At 51.1% G+C, this 15,217-nt stretch overlaps 1 protein-coding gene across 2 annotated transcripts in view; it reads left to right on the top strand.

Moving 5' to 3' along the window:
- Positions 1–7,096: 7,096 nt before the first annotated feature.
- The window catches only part of LOC144935060 (adhesion G protein-coupled receptor A3-like), a 103,968-nt gene continuing 95,847 nt past the window's right edge, over positions 7,097–15,217 (top strand). The window contains exons 1-2 of one of the 2 annotated variants that reach the window (XM_078861391.1): positions 7,097–7,451; positions 7,659–8,293. In XM_078861391.1, the coding sequence (XP_078717517.1) occupies positions 7,986–8,293 (308 nt within the window). In that variant the 5' untranslated portion in view covers positions 7,097–7,451; positions 7,659–7,985. Of the gene's footprint in view, positions 7,452–7,568; positions 8,294–15,217 lie in introns of those variants that run through there. The other variant, XM_078861392.1, reaches the window with a different exon arrangement.

Here is a 15,217-nt window from a genome sequence, read left to right as displayed (position 1 = left end):
ATTTTTTATTTTATTTTGTTTTCACCTACGTGACTTTACCGAAAAAACCCAAGAGTATGGATCCTTGCAGTCACGAAAACTTCAAATCTAGAACTTTCAAGCCATAGATGAATAAACCGTCACTCCCCATGTCCTTGTCATCTGCACGTCTCCCCCTGAAAAGGAGACTTTCGTCTCGGCGAGGGCTCGCCAACTGCCACTGGCGATGATGGATGGAGCCATTTAATTAGCCAGGGTGTGCGGACGCTGGATGGATGAATGTTGAGCTTGCTGTCCTTCCCCAGCCACGGTGCGAAATAAGTTCAACACACATACACGCGCCTCCGATTAGCGCGGTTGGCTACGCACGGTGAGAAAGAAGTTCAACATCGATGAATAGATGATTACATCACAGGATAGAGAAATATGCTCAAGCAGAGGATTTGTGCTGGATACAAATCGCATTGGCAAATGTGATTTGTAACTGCGATCCTTACCCGTTTAGTATCGATAGTTCAGTTGTAACGTGCGGTTTTATTGAGGGACTGTGCGTTGTCTCGGTGTGATCTGGGCCTCTTTTTGTTGCTGTTTTGCTGCCTTGCCCGAGCTTGCAGTTAGTGTTGCAAAAATCGTCAGGAATTGATGTCCTTGTGCAATTTGTAGGTAGATATATTATCTATTGATAGATAAATAAACATATTCCTGACTTTTTGCACTACTATCGATTTTTTTTGTATGTATTGTAACTTTCTTGACCCTGCCCTACTGGAGATCTGTTAAAAAAGAGCATCATAGCTCGCTCATGGGGTTCCTCCAGTCTTTAAGTCAAGATTCGGATTCTGAAGCTTTCATCCAGTAGTGGATTGACCATGGCCGATGATGATGATAACGAAAACTCACCTGCTAACCTGGTCGTAAAGGTAATTTACTCTTTGTTATTAAATTTGATTGTTTTTTAATTATCACTACTGAGACTGTATCCCATCAGATCCCATTAATCCCTCGAACGAACGCGTGATGCAAACGATGCGCCGTGCGATGATATAAGACAATCATAATTCTAACAACACTAACTTACGAAGAACCGCAGTGCATCGTAACCGTCGCCAGGACTGCGTCGCATTTTTACGAGGAGCGAATTAAACGACCGCCAGTCGGTGGATATCCACAGCGCCGCGTTTGTGTAAACACGGAGAGAGTTACGGCAAAAACCGAGCCGGGGTAGAAAGCAGAGGCAGAAGAACAAAACCCGCGCGCTCCCTGGGATACGGACTCAACAAAAGGGGCCTCTGCGAGACTGTTACGAGAGAATGAATATACAGGGTCCAACTATGGGGCGCCTGTAACCTTAATTTGGGTTAACTCATGCGAAAATGATTAACATGTTAATTCATTACTTGCGGCTGAGCTGCGGCGATGTTCAACTTGAGATCACAGCGTGGGCGCGAGAGAGGGGAATGACGGCGGTGGGCGGCGGCGTTCGTTGTCGGAGCCCGCACGGAGTCTTTTTGACGAACGTCGCTGCAAACTCGGAAAACCAGTGGCGGAGGAGCTCAACTTTTGACCCAGCCAGGTGCCCCCCCCCCACTGTTCCCCCCCAGCCAATACCATTACAATTAAAATGCATGGCCCTTTAAAACGGGTCCGTCGTCCAGTTGTACTTGCATGTACGTTGTTGAACTTCTTTCGCACCGTACGCAGCCACAACACGTACACCACTTGTCCACCACCACCACCACCGTGGCTGCATCGCCCCCTCCAAATCCAACATTTAAGCACTGCCCCCAAAACCCAGTAAGCATTCACGGCCATCTGCGGTCTCGTCCGAAGAATTGAGATGCCCATGACGGAATTGTTTCTTTCTCTCTGTAAAATAAATCAATATGCTGCCTTTCCCCGCGATGCCCGTATCTCAATTTTGTGTACACTCTCTTGAGATGTGGTTGCATTTAGATGCGGCTGCATGAATATAAATGATATTTCAATTGGTCTGACCCACAAATGCTACATTTGGGTTGCAGAGGTATAATAGCAAAACATATGTCGCTCAACAAATGATTTATACAACAATGTTAGCGTTTGTTTGGGTGGATTGTTACCACGAGGAATGCTGGAGGCTTCGAAAGGCTTGCATCCAGCAGCAGATTGGCTGATGAACCTTTATTATGTTCGGGCGTTGGTGATGCACTCCCGTAACACCAGGACTGTGGAGGCGAAGGTCGGTGGATCACGAGTGCGTGAACACCGTGCGGTGTTTTTCAAATGGGCATCATTATTACGTATCACATCTCACTGGGTGGCACAGATTGTATGATTGGCAATAGGAGTTTAAAGGCAAATCGTGCGTTTTATGAATATTGACTTGCTCCCACCATGGAAATGTGGAATTTCCATGACTATTTTAGGGCTGTTAATAAATAAATGATGACCACTGACCCACACTCAAATGAGTATGGGGCTCAAAACATAACTTTGAAATGCTTCCCTGAGCCTCAAAACATTATTTTAAGACAATCCTGCTCTAGATGGTTGGCCAGATTATTGGAGGCATTATTTCATCATCATCACGAAACAGCCGTTGTTAAAACTTTTTTGATGATGTGGTGATTTATATAAAGTATTTGTATTTTTACTAATTATTTATTACGGCGTAGAGAGGGTGGAGGGGCAGACGAAGGGGTGGGGGTTGGGAGGGGGGGGCGGGGGGGGTGGGGGCCAGGACCTGTTCAGATAACACTCACCCCTGGTGTTAATTACTGCGCCACCGCTCCACCCACCGCACGCAGACAATGCGTGGCCTTGTTTCGCGATCCTCATGGAACGCCGTCTCACCCGCGAATATCGTCCAGACGAGAGAGAGAGAGGGAGATGCGACACACACACACACAAATCTGACTTATTGTGTTCTTTTTTTTTCTGCGATGGCGATATTGAAAAGGGGACGCATCTCATATTTTCTGCCTCGTTGGAGCGTTGTGTCTCTTAATTGCCTCTTTTTTTTAAACAAAGACGGGGTGCTGGACGAGGTCGCGATGGTCGTCGGTAGAGGGGGTGGCGGTTTGGCGGGGGGTGGTGGTGGGGAAGCGGCGTGGTGGTGGTGGTAGGAGGGAATTTTTACAAAATAATTCACTGAGGGGCTTGAGTCGCACATGGGGGAGATATAGTTTGTGGCAGAGTGCCAGGAGAGAGAGAGATTAAATTAGGAGTTGATCCAGGGAAAAGCCCTTGCGTCCGGAGTAACCTATTCCATTCTCGAGGCCGCTCGTGGATTTTGTAAAGGGCGTCCTTCGCGGGGAGTAGGAGGAGGGCGATGTCTCGAGTCGTCTCTACGCCAGACAGGCAGATCGAGCTGGAGGACGAGGAGACGGGGGAGAAGAGGAGGAGGAGGAGGCAGTCAATCGAGTGGGGGGGGGGGCTGTGGAACGTTTTGGAACTTTGCCAGGCTGCGATTGGTTCGGGTGTGTTTCATTGATGGAGAGTTCATTAAAATCTGCAGTAGGAGAAGCTCACAATAGCGACCCCACTCAGTCCCTTTATTATTTCACTACGGGTGTAACGATTGCTCCCCCCCCCCGCCACTTAACAACAATCCCAAGCCTGGTGAATTCGATGAATTGTCGCGATTCAAATAAAGGAATGATTGTTATTGTGTATTACCTTGTGAATATATTGCGTAAAACTAAACTATTCTTTTTTACTTAACCAGGTAAGGCCCACTGAGCGATACAGTTATTTTTTTCAGAAGCGACCTGGCCACAAATGATAACTAAACGAAGTGGCTTATCATGTGGACATTTATCGCGGCCAAATACTCTAAACGCGTGACGTTGACTCTAAATGCGGAGGGACAAAACCGGAGGACCCGGAGAAAATTCGCGCGACCACGGGGAGAGAGAAAGACACACAAACTCAAAATATACAGCAGCAGGCGTCAGGGTCGGGATCGAAACCACGACCTCCTGTATACCAGGCAAGGTAGTTAACATCAGTTAGAGCGATGTCGAGCCCTTGATGCTTACGTGTTAGACGTTAGACGTGCTGTTCAACGCGTGTACCATCAGCGTAGATAATCAATTCCAGCCACGAACTTGTGTCAGTGGTCAGCGATATCTGAACTGGTCCTGCCCCCCTCCCTTTTGCCCCGCCCCCCTTAACCAACCTGCAATGACCTTTGTGGTGAAGCATGGTCAAACACTCCCCCCCTCACCATGACTCTCTATGACACTGCTCTGTGTTGGTCTATGTCTATACCAAAAAAAATATCCGTTGTTCTCTCTGCATCTTTCACTTCCTTTGTTTATTTCACTCTCTGTCTCTGCCTCTGTGTCTCCCACCGTGTCGTATTGTCTCTCTCCATGTAGAGCCCTACGACCCTTCTTCCCATTGTTTGCACAGCGCTTGACAGAACATCGCCGTGGCTTTGTACGCACGTTTTCTCTAAAGCGGATACACGTGCCATCTGTAACCAGTCGATTACGGGGGAAGAGATAGTGTTCTTTCAACAGTTAATCTACCGGCAGCAGCTTCGAATAATATTGATTTCCAACTAAGAAGCAGGCACACCGTGACTTACTCTTGCGAATATTGCCACAGGATCTTTAACACGCACCTCCGAACAAGCATACATCATTTCGTATATTTCTCCCACTGACATTCAGCTCACAGCAATTTGCCTTTAACGGGGATCGAACTTATGCGACCGGTACCAACCGGCGTCGTGACACATGCTGATCTCTCATGCGAGATCGGCGGTCGGCATTCTGCTGCTGCGGAGCCGCGTGCGGCCGTCTAAGGACTGCTTCGTGACGCGTCGTGTATTAGGGAGCCACCGTTTCGTGTTCACCAGGTGCGTTGCGGCTCTTGAAAATATTGAGGGCCTTTCTTTTTTATGGACCGAATTCGAGAAAAATGCCACTACTTGTAGTTGGTCTGGTTGCCGACCACTCGGCTAGACAATCCATGCAAGACTAGCGCAAAGAATATGAGAGCACGTGGGTTTATATGACTCTTAAATGTCAATTCTAGATTTGAAGCTTTCGTGACTGCAAGGATTCATACTCTTAGTTCTTTCGGTAAAGTCACGTAGGTAACTTTACCGAAAGAACCTACGTGACTTTACCGAAAGAACTAAGAGTATGAACCTTAAATATCATTTAACGGTTCTGGGACAGAAACCAAAAGCTGATGGAATGACAGTGAGATGAAGGGCTCCTATAATAGATCCAGACTCATCCCAGCTTAGTTTCCGAGATACGACGACACGGGGACGCTTCTCGGGTGATTCCGTCCAGGGGCGAACGCACTCGGACTCGGACGTAACTTAGCCCGGCAAGGAGCCACATTCACATGGCGAATGTTCCCCCTCGTTTGATTTCTGCCGAACAAAATTGCCGGTCTTTTCCATCACCAACGACGGGAGGACATTGTCGATTCGATGTGCGTCGGCTGTATCGCACAAGTTAATCAATGTGGCTCCAAAACGTTGTTGACATACCAGAGGGGTGAATGACTTCTATACTTTACGCGTGTTTTTGTTTAAGTTCTCTGTGATGTTTTTTTAATTTTAACAAGTTATTAATTTTCGGCCACAGGTCGTAAATCTCACACCCCAATTCGCTTGCAATAGAGAAGTTAATTTGCTCTGCTCGGTCAGTCCTGCAAACTTATCTGCGACCTTTTAATGAACTCGGGCCAGCGACGTAACTCCCCGTTGGGAGTTGTTTGTCTTCCATGCCTCGCCAGCGCTGCTCAGTTGCAGGTTGCTGAATCAAGGGCCCACCACTGATTTTCAGAGATGTATGTTGATCATCGGGCGAGTTGCATTTACTGGTGAAACGTCGTACTCAGATTGTAAATGTTGTGGGTTTACTCTCCAACACAGCGGCTGTACTAGTGACGAATTGGCACGTTCTGTTTACGTGACATACCTTACTAAGGGGCCATCCATTTAGTGCGTACGCATGGAGGGGGGAGGGGGGTTAACCCAAATGCGTACGCTTGCGTATGGGGGGGTCTACTGACAATGTACGCAGAGGAAACGGGGGGAGGGGGGTGAAGCCTCGATAATAATTTGTCTACATTGGCCTTAAAATGAGCCACAGTTCAGCGTCTTCAGCTGTCACGCAGCTCAGCAAAATAAGTGGCCAAGGTACGCGACTTAATTCTTTAATGCAGCCGGCGGTGGACTATCTGTTTGCTTAAACACGTTAATATTATTAATCCTTGATCGTTTCTGCGTGGATTAAATATCGGCCGTTCTATAGGATTCGGTGGGGGGGGGGGGGTGTAAAAAAGTCCGCGTGCATACAGGGAGGGGGGGAGGGGTCAAGTTTTGACAGATTTTTTCGTACCTACTAAATGGATGGACCCTAATAGGCTGTGTCAGGTGGTGGCGGGTTTCACGACGCATTTATATTTAAGCGATCTAACCCAAAAAGAAACCCGAAATTATGAATAATATTGGTCGCGACAGCCTACGTGTTAAACTGTTTTGTTTGATTTTAACGATCGCGTCTCTCCTCCCCATTGGCGTGTCTACAAAATAGAAAAAACAACAAACAGGTTTTAGGCGAATCAACTTGGTCTAACCTGGTTGACGGAGAAAAAACCCCCACACTTAACACCTTCACGTTTCTCAAAATCCCGGTTAAATGGACATTTTCCGACCCACTAAAACACGTCAACCGATGCCAGAGGAGGGAAGCCTATTCATTTATACTCTTTTGTTCTTTCGGTAAAGTCACGTAGGTAGAAAAATAACATAAACAATTATAAATCACGACGTTTCGATCGCAACACAAGCAGTCATCCTCAGGTGGAAAAAATCATCCAGCAGTGGAACTGCTGAACCAGGAAGAGCACCGGCGCGCAATTGCACCGCCTGCGCCCTCCACAGCCACGCCACTGAAGCGGGGTTAACTCTCCTCTCTCTCTCTGTGTGTAACAGAAGGCCCCTGAGGAGGGGGGGAAAGGGAGCGCAGCAGCAGCAGTAGCAGCAGCGGAGTTGGGAGGAGGAGGAGGAGGCCCCGTTATTCCCAAGGCAGGGAGCGCGGGGCGGGCGGGCGGGCGGGGGAAGCGGGCGGGCGGGACACGGGGAGAGGCGGTGACGAAAACTTATAAAGACTACCCTGCACTCACTACCTTTACTACACCTATACAACTCACAGCTGTAAGTTGTGGCTGCTGTCGCTGTTGCTGCTGCTGCTGCTGCTACGCCGTGGTTGCTGTTACCGCTGCGGCATCAGCCTGCAATCAGCGCAGCGTTGCAGAGCGCGAGGCCACGGGTGGGGTGAGGGGAGGGTGGCGTCTCCTCCTCGCTCTCCGTCCACGCACTCGTCTCGTCTTCGAGACTGCGCGGGCTGCCTCGAGACATTTCGCAGCTGCTGCCGTAGCCGCCGCCGCCGCTGTTGCTCGCGACCCCGCAACCAAACGCCGCCACGGGCAGCGGTCTCTTTAACACGCCACCGCGCCAGGCAAGTCAAGTAGTCGTCGTCTTCTTGCGCAGGCAGAGCGGCGTGCGCACACAGGAATAGAGTCGCACGCACAGTGCGCGTGTATGTGCGTACACGTGTGTGTGTGTGTGTACACGTGTGTGTGTGTACACGTGCGTGTGTGTGTGCGTACACGTGTGTGTGTGTACACGTGCGTGTGTGTGTGTGTACACGTGTGTCTATATATAGCGTGCGCAAGAGCAGCGCTCCGGGGCTGCTGCTGCCGCTGCTGCTGCTGCTGCGCTCCACGATGCCACACAGCGCCGGAGCAGCGCGAGAAGAGGAGACGGCGAACTGAATTCGACAGAAGTGGTGGTGGTGGTGGGGGGGCTGTTTAGCGGATCGTGGACACCGTTTTGCGGGGCGGGGGGGGCACCACCAAGACAGAGGAACAGGGAGGTGTGGACCCCAACGAAGAGGGTGGGGTGGGTGTTGGAGGGTCGCGATCCGACTCTGGCAGAGAAGAAGAGGGGTGGGGGGCGGCAGTAGCGCAGCGAGCGCCTCCGCGCCGCTCCGATGGCGACACGGACCGAGCGAGGCGCTGACTCCTCCTCGCGGGGCCGCACGTCCGACACCGCCGGCGGCTTCGGTGGCGCGGCGGCGCTGACCCTCGGCCTCCTCCTCCTGCTCGCCACCCCGTGGCCGGGCGCGGCCCCCCGGGGGGCCCTCGCTTGCTCCGGGCTGGCCGTGAACGAGTGCAGCTGCGCCGAGGAGCGCGCCAAGGGGCCCGCGCGGCACGCGGCTGCGCGCAGAGTGACCTGCTCGAGCGGCTCGCTCGGCGAGGTGCTGCCGCCCGGCGTGTTGCCCGCTCGCACCGTCACGCTGTGAGTAGGGGGGGGCGGGGGGGGGCTGGCGCGAGACGATTGGGGGCGGGGGGGGGCTAAGGGAAGGAATTGAAGGTAGACGGAATAAGAAGAAGGGTTGTGTGGGTGCCGGTGGTGGGTGAGTGTTTGGGGGGTGTGTGGGTGATTTGGGGTGGCGATGGAAGACACGGGAGGTTTACGTGGCAATGGGAGGATGTGGGCGAGTTTGGGAGACTTCAAGTCTGGGATAGAGAGTGGTGCGGTGTCTTGGAGCGTCGAGTCAATATCGTTTTGTCGGGATGAGTACTGCACTGTATGGGGAGTGTGGTAGAGAGAGTGGAGTGTGGTAGAGAGTGTGGTAGTGAGAGTGGAGTGTGGTAGTGAGAGTGGAGTGTGGTAGAGAGAGTGGAGTGTGGTAGAGAGTGTGGTAGTGAGAGTGGAGTGTGGTAGTGAGAGTGGAGTGTGGTAGAGAGTGTGGAGTGTGGTAGAGAGTGTGGAGTGTGGTAGAGAGTGTGGTAGAGAGAGTGGAGTGTGGTAGAGAGTGTGGAGTGTGGTAGAGAGAGTGGAGTGTGGTAGGGAGAGTGGAGTGTGGTAGTGAGTGTGGAGAGTGTTATATATAGAAAGAAACGGATATTGTTTTGTCAGTGTAGTCACAGATGAGGTGTAATCTGCGTGTTGGGTTTCGGAACGCAATGTCCGCGCGTGTGTTCTGCGTCTTCGCACGCCGTTCGATCTTTCCGCAACACCTTTCCCGAAGCAAACTTCACAATCGGTTGACAACGATGCATCACACACGTCGCTCGCCATCGTCATCCTGGTGTGCGTCCTTCGTGGGTGGTCCGCGAACAGATATATATTTTTTCTCCCCCGGAACAAAGTTGTCATCTTTGCGTAGCCCGGGTTTCATTTGCAACTCAGGCAGTAACATCGTCTCGAACGGTCACAACAATGAGCGCGTGAGCTAAAACGTGACGCTCCTCTCACTGCTGACAGACGTGACCATCACGAAAGGGGATCACTTGGAGAGGGAGGCACTGCGAGTCTGCTGCGTCTTGCGTCTTCGCGCGACACTTCGACTCTCTCTCTCTCTCCACACATCTTTCCCAAAGCAAAACTCAAGTTAGTATTTCTCGTGTCGCCGTGTTTGCCGCTAACATCTCCGTTCGTTCTATCGACTAAAGGGCTTCTCAGACTCATCTCTCTGCCTAACCAAAACGGGGTGGGGGGGGGGTCACTTGTTGGTTACGTAAGCGCACTCTGCTCGGTGCTCGTTTGTATTTCACGGCCGCACAATCGGCACGTGATTAACAAAGGCACGATTTCTGTGCTTAACATTCAACAATATTCCTCCACGAAACAAAGACGAAGATCACCCCCCCCCCCCTCCGCCTCCACCCCGTGTAGCCTTAACAGACTGTTGGGAGCGAGCAGCACCTACGAAGGTCGGCAGAAACCACGCCCGGCCGCCTTTGTCTCCCGAGCGGCGATGTTTACTAGACACTGCACACTGCACCAGGTACTCATTTGAGGCTCAGTCGACCTAGGGGAGGCCCAGGACCGCTTCAGTGAATCGTCACCGGTGTTGGCCGTGAGCGGGAATCGAACTGGGATCGCTGGGTTCGTAGCGTGGCGCGCTAACCGCTGCACCACCGCTCCCCACGATCATAAGCAGACGCATTGTTCCATTCGACACGCACATTGATCGGTCAAGATAGAGCTTCAGTACATCATAATTCAAACGTTAGATTATTAATTTGGCTACTTCGTCTGAGCCAAACGTCCCCATTCCCCCACGGGGCCAGTTGCGAGATAATTATTCGCTAGATGATATTGTGTGACGCTCAAATAATTGGTGGTGGTGGCTCCCCTCCCTCCGTGTGTGACACTCACGCGTGCGGTGATTAAGTAGCGTCTGCTGTGATCCATTCGTCCACGCACTTCTCCGTTGTCTAAATAAGCCGGATTCACACTCGCCGTGAGATACGAGGGGACTTGCGCGCTGCACAAACACCGTCTCTTTACTCTGGCTTTATTCTCGGCAAATAGAGGCCACGGTGGAAATTGTTATGCGCCGCTTAGCAGATAGTTATGTATCCGGGAGATTATACAGCCCCGCGTGCGTGTGTGTGTGTGTGTCCGTGCGCGTGTGTGACTGTGGCACCCAGAGCTCTCACCTGAGTTGTGTCTCTCCCCAGAGTTCTGACTCTCAAACAAGTTCTGTTTCTAGCCTAATTCCTGTCTCTCACCTGCACTGTAGCCCTCACTGCCAGTCGGCCAACTCTGCAAATGACATTTCCCTTTTTCCCCGTGACAGAGGCCACTTTCCCACGTTAATCAGCCAGAGGGAGACTTACGTTCACTCCATGGGAATGGAATTCTCTCCCATCATTGAGTGTATTTACACCCCTGCAGTTATACTCGATAACAACTTGTAAAGTGCATTAGAGTATTCGCTCGCTCTCGCTAAGACCGAACGACTCATCGGCGTGAGGAACTACGGACGAGCAGGAAAGGCAGCCAGGCGGTGAGCAGGCACCATATCCCTCCCCAAGGTCTGCAGTCCTCGATATATGGAGGTGTTGTCAGCCAATTAACGAGTGTTTACATGTGGAAGGAAACCGGAGTAGCAGGAGAAAACCCCACGTGAAGTAGGAGAGGCTGTGGCGTGTCAGTTAGGGCATGACCAAACATCCGGAACGTGACCTTCGTGAAATAAAGAATCTTGAGTTTCAAGTCTTGATTCTAGATTTGAAGCTTTCGTGACTGCAAGGATTCATACTCTTTAGTTTTTTCGGTAAAATCACGTAGGTAAAAAATGAAGTTAAAATTAATAAAAACAAAATAATAAAAAATCACAGATTTGGCTGTGACGGTCCCACCTGATGACGGAGACTTGTGTTGCCTCCGAAACGTCGTGATTTTTTATTATTTTATTTTTATTCATTTTTATTTCATTTTTTACCTACGTGATTTTACCGAAAAAACTAAGAGTATATTTCAAGTCTTGAGTTTCGAGGGACTTTGCCAGTCCACTGCTGGATGATGGCCTCCCGTCACCACGTTGGTCACCAACCTGCACGCTGATCTGTGCAGATTGGTGAAGGAACCACCCAGGTCAGGTCCAGACATCACCACTGATTATTCGGCGGTGATATTATTCGTGGCCAGGAATCAAGCCCATCTGAGCCATAGGGCAGCGGTGTACTAACCACGGCCGTCACCATGCCCCGCACATCATCATCATTATTATTGTTACTACTGAATAGCAGTGTTACCGTGTGGGAGTTTCATTTTACTCCGTTAGAATCGGAAATTGCGAAAGTGCAGCTACCCAAAGAAAGCAAAACGATTATCCACCAGATTTCTGTTTTCTTTTTCCTCTCTCTCCCCCTCCGTTACCATTAATCAAGACGTGGGAGCTGTCAGACGACAGATTGACACAACAATCCCCTTTTCAGCATCATTCGTCATTACCTTAAACGACCAAGCAGGTCACTGTTAGTTACGCGTCCACAGGCACCTGTGGATAAACACTGAACGCTTTTAGATCAGTGGAGGTCGGTGTCGATCGGTGACTCCAAACCAGGGCCGTTGGAAGTCGTCCGCGGAACTGCTGCAGGTCGGATGATTGTTTTCTCTCCACAGAACAGCAGATTATTATGATGATATTTTTTACTAAAAAAACTCAATGCATCTGTCGCTAACACTGTGTGGCTTTAAACGTGATAGTCGTAGGCGATGTTTCAAGCAATGGCCAAAGAGAGTGGATACGAAGGGTTGGAGACTCCAATTTACAACTACCGGGGTCTTGATGAGAGTTACGTTTTTGAAAATGGTTTTCTCATCACCAGTTATGTTTTTTTAATTGGCGTATAACTAGTTACCTAATAGTAGCTATTGGGTAATTGACAACCCCTTTGAAAGAAATAATGAGGCGGTGTTATTGTTGCACGCGTGTGAGCTTGTTGTTATTTGCGATGTGCTTATTCCCCTTATGGCTGATGTTCGATGTCGAGGGGTAACAGCGCTGTGAATCTGCAGCGAGGTGGTCGAGGATTAGCGGAGTCGATCTGACGTTGCATCCCACCCCCTGTATGTGACTCGGGCATCGAGTCGTTCAATGTTCCGCGGTCTATTCTGGGGTGACCAGTCGCCGGACACTGTCGGAGAGTTGAGTTTTTTAAATTTCCCCCTTCGTGCATCATCATCATCAAAGTATCACCGCATATGCTGCATCTGTGGTTCGTGTGCGGAAGCAGATTAGTTCGGGGTTGGGGCACCAGAAACTCCGCGGGAGATCGAAGCCGGGGATATTTTGGCGTCGTCGTCGTCTCTGTCACGAGGTGCTTGCGACTTCTTGAAAACTCCATTCGGCTTTCCAGGCATCATCATCGGCGTCGTGCGCCGCTGCCAATGGAGCATCACCAAACCAATCCGTCATATTTTTTTTTCCTGTCCCGAGTAAACATTTTGAGAGTTGACGGTGTAACGCCGGATTAATTGAAAACTCATTTCTTTAGAACTCCTTTTTGTGTTTCATTTCTTGTCCTTCCCCTTGCACCTCCGATGAGCACGGCTGGCTATGCACGGGGCGAAATAAAGTTCAACACACATAATAAGGTTGGGAACCACCACCTTAGACGATTGGTAGACCTGCAATGTGCTGAATCATGCGCGGCCCTTGACTAACGCGCGCATGAGTTCACCGCTCAAAGTTGAGCGCTGTGGTGAAAGGGAAGAGCGGTTGCTTGTTCGCGGCACCAAATGCATCCACAACGCGACACGTTGCCTGGTGAAGTTGTGGGTGATGTAATGTCACAGCAATGATAAGCTCGCCCTCTATCTTCCCAGGAAAGCCCCACCGAGTCTCAGTTTTCTTTCCCAAGGCGGGCCCCGCTACATTGGGACGTTTGGCCAATTCCACGAGCGAGCGTTTGGTGTCGTGTCAGAGGAAACCAGAGTGACGGGAGAACCGCCATCACGACAGAAACACGGTGGATAAGACGAATGGCCCGGCATAGATGGCAGCAAGAGCCCACTTGCTGTACTGCCGTTTCTTGGCCACCTTGAGGCCCGGTGGATTTGGGAGTTTCATTCTACGTGTGTGTGTGTAATCCACCAACCCTCCCCTCCAAAATTGGTTCAAAAGTCGAAGTCTGACTGCTCGCACGAGCTTGGGGGTGGTGCTCATCTCTGTTGTTGCTGGTACTGAGCCAGTGCTGGAAATTCCATATTCCTCGTAAAGTAGGAATCGGTACTTAACTTGTGAGATCTCGGAAGCTAAGCCGTGTGCCGTAGGATGCGTGGGAGGAAGCCGTGAGATGTTTACTACCTCGCCTGGTTTACAGGAGATCGTGGGTTCACTCACGACCCTGACTCCTGCTGTATATTTGGAGCTTGCATGTTCTCCCCCTGGTAGCGTGGATTTTTGTCCGGGTCCTGCGCTTTTCCCCTCCACATTTAGAATGCTGCTTTTAGGGTATTTGGCTGCAATAAATGTCCAAGTGATAAGCCCCTTCGTTGAGCTATCATTTGTGGCCAGTTCTCTTCTGACAAAGAGCTATATAGTTCAGTGTGCCTTGCCTGGTAAAAAAAAATGTAGTAGTTAAGATAAAAAAAAATTGTTACGGCGCCGCTCAATAAATTGCCACACATATTATTGTTATCGGCAAAAGGCAGTGGAGCACAATCCATTGTTGTACTGTATTTTGCTCCAGCGTCTTTGCTTCCCATCTTCACCGGTCCACACCGAAGAGTGGTCAAGTGACCCCCGCGACCCGCACGCCGAGTGGAGGCCCTCAGCCAGCAGCGCGGATTGACGTGCGCGCGTAAGCGGACCTCTTCACTCTCGACGACGTCTCTTCCTTTGCTTAGGCGCACGCCTCGTGGCGATGCGGGGCGAAGAGAGGCCTCTGACTTTGCGTCTGCAGGCGCGCAACGCTGGGCGTGCGGTTGGCACCGTCGGTGCCAACGTTCAGCCAACGTGGAGCCAACGTTGCGCCAACGTTGAGCCAACGTTGAGCCAACGTTGAGCCAACGTTTAGCCAACGTTGAGCCAACGTTGAGCCAACGTTGAGCCAACGTTGAGCCAACGTTGAGCCAACGTTGAGCCAACGTTCAGCCAACGTTGAGCCAACGTTCAGCCAACGTTCAGCCAACGTTCAGCCAACGTTGAGCCAACGTTCAGCCAACGTTCAGCCAACGTTCAACCAACTATGAGCCAACGTTCAGCCAACTATGAGCCAACGTTCAGCCAACGTTCAGGCAACGTTCAGCCAACGTCGAACCAAAGTTTCGCGTTTGCTGGGTACGGAAGCGCGGCCGCGTTCACGACGCAGCTCGGCACATTGTTGCACCGGACCCGTCAAACAGGCTCGCCGCGGTGACGTGCCCCTTTCTTTCTCCTCGATCTTGCACCCCCTCACCACCACCCTACCCTACCCCTTTAAACTCTTGCACGTCAAGAGAGAGAATCTGAAGGCGTCGGTGGCACGCCTTGGCATTTACGGGGAGAAAGACGCGATCCCGCACGAGTGAGAGAGAAAGAGAGAAAGAGAGGGGAGAGGCATTCTGACGCGGCAGAATTCGTACCACCACCACCCTCCTCCCCCCCCTCCTACCGCCCCCGCACTCGCGACACGCAAATCCGCCGCCTTTCGTCTGAAAAGTTCCGCGCGCAGAGCGGCGTCGGCGCAGAGACGCGGAGGCGCTCGTCGAACGCTGTCCAATTGGTGTGTGGTGTGTGTGGTGTGTGTGGTGTGTGTGGTGTGTGTGGTGTGTGTGGTGTGTGTGGTGTGTGGTGTGTGTGTGTGGTGTGTGTGGTGTCTGTAGCGTGTGTGTGTGTGTGGTGTGTGTGTGGTGTATGTGGTGTGGTGTGTGTGTGTGGTGTGTGTGTGGTGTGTGTGGTGTGTGTGGTGTGTGTGGTGTGTGTGTGTGGTGTGTGTG

Source organism: Lampetra fluviatilis, chromosome 12 (assembly GCF_964198595.1).
Source record: "Lampetra fluviatilis chromosome 12, kcLamFluv1.1, whole genome shotgun sequence".
NCBI classification, from domain to species: Eukaryota; Metazoa; Chordata; class Hyperoartia; order Petromyzontiformes; family Petromyzontidae; genus Lampetra; species Lampetra fluviatilis.
This window is presented reverse-complemented; position numbering and strand designations above follow the sequence as displayed.